The 12,817-nt window shown below is 38.8% G+C and overlaps 1 protein-coding gene across 1 annotated transcript in view; it reads left to right on the forward strand.

The window, feature by feature from the left end:
- The window catches only part of LOC107599443 (retinoic acid receptor gamma-A-like), a 55,834-nt gene extending 43,996 nt beyond the window's left edge, over positions 1 to 11,838 (forward strand). The window contains exons 3-6 of the mRNA XM_016291032.1: positions 6,686 to 6,834; positions 8,121 to 8,376; positions 9,147 to 9,159; positions 10,514 to 11,838. Coding sequence (XP_016146518.1) covers positions 6,686 to 6,834; positions 8,121 to 8,376; positions 9,147 to 9,159; positions 10,514 to 10,907 — 812 coding nt within the window. The 3' untranslated portion in view covers positions 10,908 to 11,838. The remainder of the gene's footprint in view (positions 1 to 6,685; positions 6,835 to 8,120; positions 8,377 to 9,146; positions 9,160 to 10,513) is intronic.
- The last annotated feature ends 979 nt before the right edge of the window (positions 11,839 to 12,817 follow it).

Below are 12,817 nucleotides of genomic sequence, written 5' to 3' on the forward strand. Positions count from 1 at the left end.
GCTCCAAAAAACCTGGCCAATCTGTGGCCCGTCTGCCACACTGGCTGCACATACAACAAAGCAGTCTGTCCACCCAACTCGCCTGTATGGGGTTGTAATATGAGGCACTGCGAAATCATGGAGCTTTTAGTGGAGGGAAGCAAGATTATGTTCTGAGAAATACAAAGCGAGCGACACGCAAATACACGCCCAACACGCTGAAATACTTAAGAGGAATTGAGACGCAGAGAACTATATTTGCAAATCAAATGGGAGTCTTTAGAGACACTCGTTGGACGAACGCCCATGCAGAACTGAACACACACACGCTCACATGCCAAGACTAGATTTGGGAACAGTGCTCCACTGAAGATTCAATCACACCCACAGTCACGTACACAAAATCTGCTCTTCTATTGTGAAAGAATAGTTGTTCCACAGCCAATGCGTTATATGCTGCTCAGCTAAAAGTAGTGTTGCAACACTTAAAACACATGAAGCTGACACTTGTTATTTTTTGTCCTTTTAGACTTGTATACTTACAAATTTTTATACTTTCATTCTGAACCAAAATAAAGAAACTCAAGGTCACAGCTCACTTCCTGTTACCCATGTGGCCTGATTTGTTTGCACTACTTGTTTATTGTGTTACCGAAGTCAGTTCTTCAGGAAATGGATTTGAACCTAGACCACTTTTTTCGGCAACAATGACATGTTTATAGTATGCATGCATGTTTATGTGCACCGCATTGTGGGCATTGACACTTACCCACTAGGTCTCACCTAAATATAGATGTTATTGATAATATTTAGATACTTTTTAATTGTATTAATTTAAGAGTTAAAAGTTGATTAATAAACATGAAATACTTAAATGATTTACTTTATATTTTAATGTAGAATTATGCGTTTTATTTTAAATATTAATATTTTATAATAATGTTTAATTTAAATGTTTACATTTTATAAATTTTATTATAGTTTTATGATTATATAAACATACAGATGCATCTCAATAAATTAGAATGTCGTGGAAAAGTTCATTTATTTCAGTAATTCAACTCAAATTGTGAAACTCGTGTATTAAATAAATTCAGTGCACACAGACTGAAGTGGTTTAAGTCTTTGGTTCTTTTAATTGTGATGATTTTGGCTCACATTTAACAAAAACCCACCAATTCACTATCTCAACAAATTAGAATATAGTGACATGCCAATCAGCTAATCAACTCAAAACACCTGCAAAGGTTTCCTGAGCCTTCAAAATGGTCTCTCAGTTTGGTTTACTAGGCTACACAATCATGGGGAAGACTGCTGATCTGACAGTTGTCCAGAAGACAATCATTGACACCCTTCACAAGGAGGGTAAGCAAAAACATTAATTGCCAAAGAAGCTGGCTGTTCACAGAGTGCTGTATCCAAGCATGTTAACAGAAAGTTGAGTGGAAGGAAAAAGTGTGGAAGAAAAAGATGCACAACCAACCGAGAGAACCGCAGCCTTATGAGGATTGTCAAGCACAATCGATTCAAGAATTTGAGTGAACTTCACAAGGAATGGACTGAGGCTGGGGTCAAGGCATCAAGAGCCACCACACACAGACGTGTCAAGGAATTTGGCTACAGTTGTCGTATTCCTCTTGTTAAGCCACTCCTGAACCACAGACAACGTCAGAGGCGTCTTACCTGGGCTAAGGAGAAGAAGAACTGGACTGTTGCCCAGTGGTCCAAAGTCCTCTTTTCAGATGAGAGCAAGTTTTGTATTTCATTTGGAAACCAAGGCCCTAGAGTCTGGAGGAAGGGTGGAGAAGCTCATAGCACAAGTTGCTTGAAGTCCAGTGTTAAGTTTCCACAGTCTGTGAGGATTTGGGGTGTGAACTTTTAAAACAGCTTGCAGTAAGATAAAGCCTGCAATCAGTGAGAATACATCCAGCGGAAAGAAACAGTGATGCGGTGGAGAGGAAGGAAATGGGGTTGTTTAGTATGAGGTGGTACGATGACAGCAGCATGTGAGGAGGATCTGGCTGATGGCAGGAAGCCGTGGGCAATGAGACACAGAGACAGAGAAAGAGCCATGGTCGGTTCCCCTCATCAGGAATTTGGCAGCCAGAGGAGGGCTGTGTGTCCTTGCCCATCAGGCACCGCTCAGAGAGAGGGGGTCCTTGCCAGTCAGTCTATCAATCACACCGCTCCAAAAAACCTGGCCAATCTGTGGCCCGTCTGCCACACTGGCTGCACATACAACAAAGCAGTCTGTCCACCCAACTCGCCTGTATGGGGTTGTAATATGAGGCACTGCGAAATCATGGAGCTTTTAGTGGAGGGAAGCAAGATTATGTTCTGAGAAATACAAAGCGAGCGACACGCAAATACACGCCCAACACGCTGAAATACTTAAGAGGAATTGAGACGCAGAGAACTATATTTGCAAATCAAATGGGAGTCTTTAGAGACACTCGTTGGACGAACGCCCATGCAGAACTGAACACACATACGCTCACATGCCAAGACTAGATTTGGGAACAGTGCTCCACTGAAGATTCAATCACACCCACAGTCACGTACACAAAATCTGCTCTTCTATTGTGAAAGAATAGTGGTTCCGCAGGCAATGCGTCATATGCTGCTCAGCTAAAAGTAGTGTTGCAACACTTAAAACACATGAAGCTGACACTTGTTATTTTTTGTCCTTTTAGACTTGTATACTTACAAATTTTTATACTTTCATTCTGAACCAAAATAAAGAAACTCAAGGTCACAGCTCACTTCCTGTTACCCATGTGGCCTGATTTGTTTGCACTACTTGTTTATTGTGTTACCAAAGTCAGTTCTTCAGGAAATGGATTTGAACCTAGACCACTTTTTTCGGCAACAATGAAATGTTTATAGCATGCATGCATGTTTATGTGCACTGCATTGTGGGCATTGACACTCTAGACGCACTAGATCTCACCTAAATATAGATGTTTTTGATCATATTTAGATATATTTTAATTGTATTAATTTAAGAGTTAAAAGTTTAATAATAAATATAAAGTACTTTATTATATAAATTATTTACTTTATATTTTTATTAAAAAAAAAGTAATAAAAATGTTTGATTGTTTATTTAAATATATTTTATTGTAGTATTATGTTTATAAAAACACGTTTATATGTTTATGTATTTTAAAATATTTAAACTATTTTTAATTTAGGTTGAATTATTTGTAAAAATATTTCAACATTTTTAGTAACATAAATAATTGTTTATTAATATAAATATGTAAATGTTTTACTATATTTAAACGTTTTATGTTTATAAAAACATGTTTATATAAATGTTTTATATATTTTAATATACTTAAAATATATTTTTAATGTAATCATTTGAAAATAATTCTTATATTTTAAAATAATTTTATAATTTTAATTTATAAAATATAATTAAAATTTATATTTTTCAAAGATATTCCAAATATATTAAATATGTTTTAATCATAATATTAAATTTAATATTAATAATTAAATTGAATTAATATTATATTTTTAATAATAATAATTTAAATAATAAATACTGTAAATGTTTATTAATATATTATGTTTTTGGATCATTGTATGCATGTTCATATATTTACTTATCTTTACTTTTTTTTTGCATTTTTGTATTTACTTTGCCCTGGTGTGGTGTATATTGTGTATGTTTCTGCTTGTAGATATGGACATTTTCCTACCACAGGGGCCCTTTTCTAGGTTGACATTGGGATTAGCATAGGACCGCCCACCTGGAATACTTGTGTACAGAGGATACAGAGAGACCAGTTCAGGACAGAAACACAATACCAGGCAGGAAATGAACAGCATCTACTGATAACTCCTCTCTGCTTCTACCTGTCCCTCCATCAGCAGCAATCTGCCCTCTGCCTTCGCATTGTGATGCAAATCAAGTCCCTGGTTGGAGAGCTGATAAGGAGGTCTCTCATTTCAGTGCGCTTTGTTTCCCAGACAGAGGAGAGCTTAGCGGAGGGGACACAGAGAGGGCCTCCGGGCTGACATAAGAACCCATCCCATTGTGCACCCTGGAGAAGTGTTGACTGCTATTTGGGAAGAGGTGTTAGAGGGAGGGAAAGCGACTGGGGTTTTTACGGCAAGAACCGTCTCGGGTTGTTGAGAGATCCTGATGGATTTTTGTCCCTCTCCCCCTCCAATTCTTTTTACTCTCAGCTACTCAGACGGTGTCAATCAGTAGCTATTTCTTCACGCCACATGCAGTTTGCGGTCCTTTTCAGGCGCTTGTCATTACCAGCGTTTTGCCAGTATTGCTATATAAACAAATGAGTTCACGCTAGGTTCAGTGGAGAATATTGATCCAGCTGTGCAACATTTAGTTCAAAGCGTATTCAAAACACGTATGTGTTGTGACAGCATACATGTTTGGGTTTTATACAAGAATTATTTAATGTGACCTATTATGTTTTGATAGCCTTTTTGCGAAAGTTCTTCAGTTATTTTGATATTAATTTGCTAGTTAACAAATCAACTCAAAGCAAATCATGAAATAATTAAATTAGGGAAGCATATACTATCAGCTAATAATCGATAACGGCTGAGCAATTATCCGCACTATTGGGCATCCGAAAACAGCCATTGATCAGGGCTGATTAAATCCTGTTAATCAAAACATTGAGTGATTTTCAGAATTCAGTTAATAGGAGTTAAGAACATCCAAAAAGTTAAGAAATCTTAATTTAATGTTCAGTATTCTGTTCATTTGAGTAATGTTACTGGAAAACATGTTAATATGGAGAGAGTAAAAGTTATTTACATTTCTTTCAGAATTATATAATGAATTATCATTCATTTGAAATAAGGTAAAAAGGAGAACCACCAATCTATCGGCAGATATCAGTCTAAATAATCAGATATCGGTATTGGCACAGAAAATCTGTATCGGTTCATCTCTAAACTAAACTGGAACCTGTTCTGATAACATTCCTCTTTTGTACTTCAAAGTACACCAGTAAAAAAATAACTAACTTGACATTGCACAACAGTTGGGAAACAAATGTCATGCAGGTTGCTAGTTCAAACGCAATTAGCCTTTTTACACATCATATACTCAGAAAGCTTGCATTTCTCACTCTCGATTGAAGAATAAGCAATTTGTTTGTAACCATGGCCATGAACAGAAGGCCCTACTGTATTTGAGCTCGACCTTAAATGGGACTATTTGCCTCTCCTCATTCACCCCTCCACCCTCGTCCCTTTTTCTTTCTGTTTTCTATCAAATTCCTCTTTTTATGCCCCCTTTTCTTCTTTTGAAGTCTCCAAACTCTTGTAAAAGGCCAGGCTGGTGGTTTTTGCTGAACCCTGTGGTGGGACAGCGAGGGAGGGGTTGTAGGTTAAGTTTAGGCTTTCCATTGAAGGTGGCTGAAGAAGGTGGGGCAATAAAAGTTAGAAGTTTAGAGCCTCTCTGTTTTTTTTTTTTTACTAGCTCAGGCTACAGCTGGTGGTGTGAATGGCTGCCCGAGGTGTCTGAGTCTTAATAAAGATCCCGCCAGCCGGGCTGGGGCCTCCTGTCCAGCCATGAGACCACCTTTATAGGCCTAGCTTACGAGCAGGGGCCTCTATTAAAACCTAGCAGGACTGCACTGAGGAATTTAGGACCGGGAAACAAGAGAAAAATAGAATTTGTGTGTCAAAGAATGGCCAAAGTGAAGGCTGGGAGGTTGAATTTTGAGCGACCAAGGGTAAAAGTTGACTTTGGCATGTGAAAATGTGAAATCAAATGTCTTTAAGGGTTTAATCTTTTATGATATCTCAAATTCATGACTAGGGGTGTAACAATACACTCAAGTCACAAATTGGTTCATTATGTGATACTGATCTCATGATATGAAACTCTCACAATACTATAAACAAAACACCAAAATAAAGTTAAAATGGTACATTGTTTAAACTATTGCTTTTATGACATGATAAACAGTTAACAAAAAGTAGTATTATTTATAAGTTATTAATAATCATTTATAAACATGAAAGCTAAAATATGTGACCTCCTAGGTTTACCATATTTGATGCTAAATTAATTCTGTCTAAATGTCGTTTTTGGATGAACTATAGATGATACATGTTGTCACAGTTCACAATATATATTGTAATTCTTGACGTCAGAATTAGTTAGACATGAGACACTCGTCCCGCATGCAAGATGCCAAACGCAGGGTGGAGTTTTTCCCCCAGGCTGTGACACAGATGAGCTACCTGTCTTATCGGCTCCACTTATCTGTCTGCTAGTGTTAAACTGTTTGTTTTCTTTTCTTTCCAGTGTCAATCACCGCAGCCGAATCCCCTAAAATACTGTCCCCTTAAGGACAGGGTGGGCGGAGCTAGAGGGAGATGAATTCAACAGACACGTTAACTAGACTTTTACTTAGTTGGCTGATGCCTTGCATACAAAAACAGACTAAAAAGCAACGATAGGTAGCGTCTTGTGTGTTTCTGCTCGAGGGAATCATGAAAAAGGTTTAGCGAGGAATCATGATGGTTTTTAAAGCCCTCGTGGGTCTTTGAAATTGGATACGGTTTAAAAGGTTCACGGGGGAATCTTTTCTTCTCTCCATGTGGTGTTTAATATCTCCCTCTCATTAAATCCTCCCGTGTTGTGTAAATAGTGTGAAGTGATGTGATTAGATGAAGCGTCTGATGTTTTCTTTTCTCTCCTCTTCAGCGGTGGAGACCCAGAGCACCAGTTCAGAGGAGATGGTACCCAGCTCCCCTTCTCCACCACCTCCACCGCGTGTTTACAAGCCCTGCTTCGTCTGCCAGGACAAGTCTTCCGGGTACCACTATGGTGTCAGTTCTTGCGAGGGCTGCAAGGTAAACCGCAGAACTCCCATCGCCTGTGGCCTGACGAATCTCATGTTTTTCATGAGTCTGTTACACAATTTGTCTTGACGTTTGGCAAAAATGTGAAAAATACAGTGAGAGACATGGAGGTTTAGCTCTCGCGTGTTAAAAAAAACTTGAATATATTAAGAACTTTTGCTCCTGTCAACACCAAGAAACTGAAACTGACAGCATAACTTGTATGAAAAACATACAAAAGGTCACTTGAAAAGGATACAGTTGCGCAGTATCAGCTACACGAGACACCAAGTAATGGGGACAGTATGTTAAAGGGATAGTTTACCCAGAAATTACAATTCTGGTATAATTTATTCACCCTACAGTTGTTTCAAACCTGTTTAAATTTCTTTCTTCTGTTGAACTCAAAAGATGTTATTTTGAAGAATGCTGGTAACCAAACATCTGACTGAACACTTCATTTTTGCGTGAACTGTCCCTTTAAAGCAATGAAAGGAAATGCAATGCAATTTTAGTATGTTTAAGGGGTAAAATATGTGTTGTACCATATACCACTGTGGTAAAATACAACTATAGTCAAGACTCAAGCAGCTTATTGCGTTCAAACATACTAAAACAATAAATGAATTGTCCTATATATATATATATATATATACAGTGAATTACAGGCCTCTCTCATCTTTTTAAGTGGGAGAACTTGCACAATTGGTGGCTGACTAAATACTTTTTTCCCCCACTGTATATATATACATGCATGCACACAAATATTAATAAAATTACAAAAAAAAGATTCTTCATCCAAGTAAGGGGAAGTTCACAGAGAAGTTTCTCAATATCCATTTTTGTTAAACAAACAACTTCTGACTTAACTGAGCATCTTAAAAATGTGACCTTCATGGCACAAAATGTTGAAAAAACCTGTCTAGCACACGTTTACATACAAAAACATTTAATGGACACAATAACATGTTCTGTGTGAACAGGTCTAGTGAGTTTCATTAACCCATTTGTAAGCTTTTTGCCGCAAGTAATAATAGAATTTGGCACATTAACAATATTTCGACTAATTCAGTTAATGTTTGGTCACAGGTAAAAGGGCCAACACTTTGAACATGACTTATCAAATTTTTGACTATCCATTTATATAACACTAACAAAATACTTAGCAAAAAAACATTTTGGATCAGAACCTTTGAACGATATACTGACAGCTTGTGTAAGAGAAATGATAGGAGGGGGACGGTGGTTGACCTAGTCTTTAGCTGACCTACTCGCTTTCTCTTGAATGTCTGTTGCAGGGTTTCTTCCGTCGCAGTATTCAGAAGAACATGGTGTACACCTGCCACCGTGACAAGAACTGCCAGATCAACAAGGTCACACGCAACCGTTGCCAGTACTGCCGGCTGCAGAAATGCTTTGAGGTTGGCATGTCTAAGGAAGGTGAGGATTCAGGCCTCTGCCAGGCACACGGGCTCCGTGGCATTCGGCCAAGACCCACATACACCAACACAAATATAGAGACAGGACAGGAGACAGACGGGGACACGCTGATATAGGTTAGAAGCTGTGAAACAGACATACAACCCAGAGACACACAGACAAATTTAGAGTCGTGAGACTCGAGTGCCAGGACACAGAGGCATAAACAAACGGCAGATGACTGTAAACTGCCAGTTTGAGACACTTAAAGACACAAAAGACAAATAAAGTTCAAACACAAACCAATAAAGCTGGTTAGCATGGAGGTTAGAGCTCAATATGAATGTTCACTTCACAAATGGGTTTCGCGTCACAAGTTTCACCCACATCAATCCATCAACGATAGGTGTGATTTCTTTGGTAGCCCTTCCTCTAGTCACTTTATGACTTGGCATTAACAGATTTGTGTTGGAACAAAGACAATAGCCCGAGGTTGAAAGACAGAGTCTGGGGCATGTGTTTGTTCATTTGCCAGGGTCACGGCGATGATGTCACGGGGAGAGTGGCACATTGGCCCTCTATGTGTCCGCTGGGACATGTATGTGTGCGTTTATATGTATGAGATGTGTGTAGGGACCAGGATCACATTGTGCTTTTGCTATTACTGGATATCCTGAGAGGAAGGAAAGAATGGGAGGGGGGGCGAGAGAAGGAGGGGAGGGGGGTTTAGGGTTGGCAGGGCTGCTCTCCCTTGGGTCAGACTCACCAAAACACCCACGAAGTCTGATCTGAGGTCAGTTTCCATGTATTAGTGATTACATTTGGAAGTCGGTATACGGTAACGTTGTGTCTTAACCAAGTAAAATAATGCAACATGTGATAAATGGGTTAATGTTGATTTTGAGATTTTCCGAACAGGTGATATGCGACAAGATGAATCTGTCAAGAACATTTCTTGGCCATATTTCACCTCAAAATCTATAGAAAGAAATTTTAAATATTATACAATTCAATTATATTTTTGTAAATATAGGAGCATATTTTTATTTTATTATGTATTATTTTAATGACAATTAAACATATTTCCCATTGCAATTATATATTTTTATATGTTTGTTATTTAAATCATGGTGGTTTTTGTTAGTTTAGTTTTATTTTTCAAGCAGCTTATTGCTTTTAGATGTAATAAAACAATATGAAACTGGCATTAGGATGAAAAATGCCAATGTCTGATATATTAATTGACCTCTGTATTATATACAGTATGTGTGTATATATATATATATAAGAAATACGAAGAAATATAATTAAATAAGAAATATAAATAAAATGTAAATGAAGAAAAATATAAATAAGTAAAACATTATTGAAAATTAAGAATAAGTACTGAGAAGCATCACAACTTTTTTTTTGGGGGGGGGGGCGTATATTAAACAAATTGTAGCATTTTTGCAGCAATTCTGAGAAATTAAAATCTCAAAATCATCAGAAGTTTTTTCTGGCACATCATTTTGTAGAGTTTGACGTGAACCTGAGGCCTATTCAAAACAAGAGCAGCAATATTGACTGTTTTTGCGCATCGATGGTATTCACACTGAGGGCAACGCAAATTTTCTCTGAATTTTTGAAGAATGCTGGTAACGCATAAAAAGAAAGTATAAGTAATTATAATCAGTAATTATATCCCCACTGGATGCAACAAATGCCTCGTTTATAATGGGTTTTATTGGTTTTGTCTCATTGTGCCGGGACACGGCATCACAGTATGCTAAGGCGCTTACATTTCCGTCACACGCCAATCACAACGCACTAGATAGCTGGCCAATCAGAGCACACCTCGCTTTTCAGACCGATGAGCTTTGTAAAAATCGACACGTTTCAGAAAGGCGGGGCATAGAGGAGAAACAATAATGTACATTATATGGAAAATAATGTGTTTTTTAACCTTAGACCGCATAAACACATTTCATTACACCAAATACACAAAATAAATAAATTCTTTTTTAGCAACGTCATATGACCCCTTTAAAGCAAAATATACTGCCAAATTAATATATATATATTAAAGAAACTGTGGTACTTTTTCAGGGTTCTTTGCTGAATAGAACATTTCAAAAAACAGAATTAATTTGAAATCTAAATCTTTTGTAAGATTTGTAACATTTTTGGATTTTTTTTTTTAATTGATACCCAAAATTGGTGTGAAAATCTATTTGAATAGGCTTTCACTTTCTGCTAGGTACTTTTTACCTTAATACATATTATTATGTAGACCGCACCATCCTGAAATTAACTGTTTGTGTGAAACAGGAGCAGAAAGGGCCATAACTCTCAAGATGGAGATTCCAGGTCCCATGCCTCCTCTCATTCGAGAGATGCTGGAAAACCCAGAGGCCTTCGAGGATCAGGCTGAGTCCACAGAGAAGAAGCCCGAGCTCGAACAGCCCACTACTCCACCCGCCCTGCTTACTATGAAGAAAGAGCAGGAGGACGAGGATGACAGCTGGGCCACAGAGAACGGCAGTGAGCCTTCACCGGAGGAGGAGGATGACGATGACGACGACGGAGAGGAGGAGAGGGGTACAGACAGCGACGGAGAGGCCTGGGGCGGCCAGGAACCCAATGTGGACGTGTCCAGAAAGAGCCATGGAGGAAGAGCTCAGTGAGGAAGCTTTCTTCTTCCAGCCTTACCTGTACAGACACTCCTAACTCAGGCCACTCGGGCAACGATGAGAGACATCAGTGAGTCGATTTGAAGAAACTCACGTAAAAAACCTCTTCTCAGGACCTCTCCCGCAGAACGAGAGGGAAGGCGAAAGACAAAACAACTGGCTTTTCAGACAAAATAACTGCCGCTTTTATAAAACTTGTTTGTTTGCTTTTGAAAAGGAGAAGCCAAATGGACGTATACCATTAACAGCTGACTCTCAACGGGTTCAAAAAAGTCTTTCAAAAGATAATACAGGATGAGAACTGAAAATGCTAATCTTTTTCTGTCGTCGTTGATGCTTTTGAATATCATTTTGACTTTTCAGCCTTGAGATGGTTTGTTCTCTTTACATTTTATGAATAAGCCCATACATATCTATATATACACCTTTATATATTTTTTTGTCCTGTATTGTATTTTCTTAGTTATATTTTGTTTGGATAGCTTTCCTGGGCAGACTTACAGAAAGATAATCGGATTGCTATAACTGGCAGACCTCTGCTGAGTCTTTATCCAGCTGCTTGGTTGGGTTCTTGGGCACTTTGGCTCAGCATTAGATGTCATTGATAATCAGTTCAGTGGCTGGGTATTTCCCGTCGAATGATCCGTGTTTTTAGGAGAATGCCATTACGTATCGGCTTTTATTTGGTAATATGATTCGCTGCCAATTGAATGGTGTGTCTGTGCCAAAGTTTGCAGCTTGTAGGGTTCAACTCCTGTCAGGGAGCCCAGCTCCAAACAGAAAACACCCACATGTCCATTACCTTCAAGTCTCTGCATCATGCATATGATGTCATACTGGACCGGTTTCATTCAGAGTGCTCAGGCAGAAGTTGTGCAGCGCTCCAGTCAAATTAAAAGACTGCGTGGGATTTGACCTCATCGGCCTAGACCAGTGGTTTTCAAACATGACCTGGAGGACCCCCTGCCCTGCACATTTTGAATGTCTCCCTAATCAGACACACCCAATTTAGTTCTTGCAGTCTCTACTAATGAGCTGATGAATGGAATCAGGTGTGTTTGATGAGGGAGACATACAAAATGTGCAGGGCTGGGGGTCCTCCAGGACAGGTTTGAAAACCCCTGGCCTAGACAATTCTTCAGGATTACTACACAAATGCTTCTGGACAGTTTTTTGAATCTCATATGTCACAATGAAATACAGGAACGCACACACACACACACTTGAAAAGCATGCTACATATATTCAGATCTCTTGCTATAAACAAGAAAAACATGAAATTCAGACTCAGGGGCATCTCTGTAAGGACCAAACGCTTGCTGTCTGGCGGCAGCCTAGAAACAGGCAATATGTATGTGTGTTAAGTTTCAGAAATCCCGCCGTGGCACTAATGAGCTGATGAATGGAATCAGGTGTGTTTGATGAGGGAGACATACAAAATGTGCAGGGCTGGGGGTCCTCCAGGACAGGTTTGAAAACCCCTGGCCTAGACAATTCTTCAGGATTACTACACAAATGCTTCTGGACAGTTTTTTGAATCTCATATGTCACAATGAAATACAGGAACGCACACACACACACACTTTATGATGTTTTTGTCTTTCGTTACGCTTAACAGGCCATGGTCACACTGTTCTAATGAGGAGAAACAGAAGCAGCGAGGACTTTCTTTTAAAAAAAAATCTTATTTTGTGCTCTACAGAAAATCATACTCGTCTTGAACGTCACGAGGGTGAGTAAATGATGACACAAATTTAGCTGGCAATATTCACAATGAAACAACGGGTGTGCAATCTAAATCCGCAAAGAATTCATCCAGCAGAGGGCGATAGTGCACCACAGATTAGCTCTAATGGCCCTGCTGGCTGGAGAAATGTAATTGATCAAACCTAACCACACACAAA

Source organism: Sinocyclocheilus grahami, unplaced genomic scaffold, assembly GCF_001515645.1.
Source record: "Sinocyclocheilus grahami isolate Dianchi unplaced genomic scaffold, SAMN03320097.WGS_v1.1 scaffold13.1, whole genome shotgun sequence".
Taxonomy (NCBI): Eukaryota; Metazoa; Chordata; class Actinopteri; order Cypriniformes; family Cyprinidae; genus Sinocyclocheilus; species Sinocyclocheilus grahami.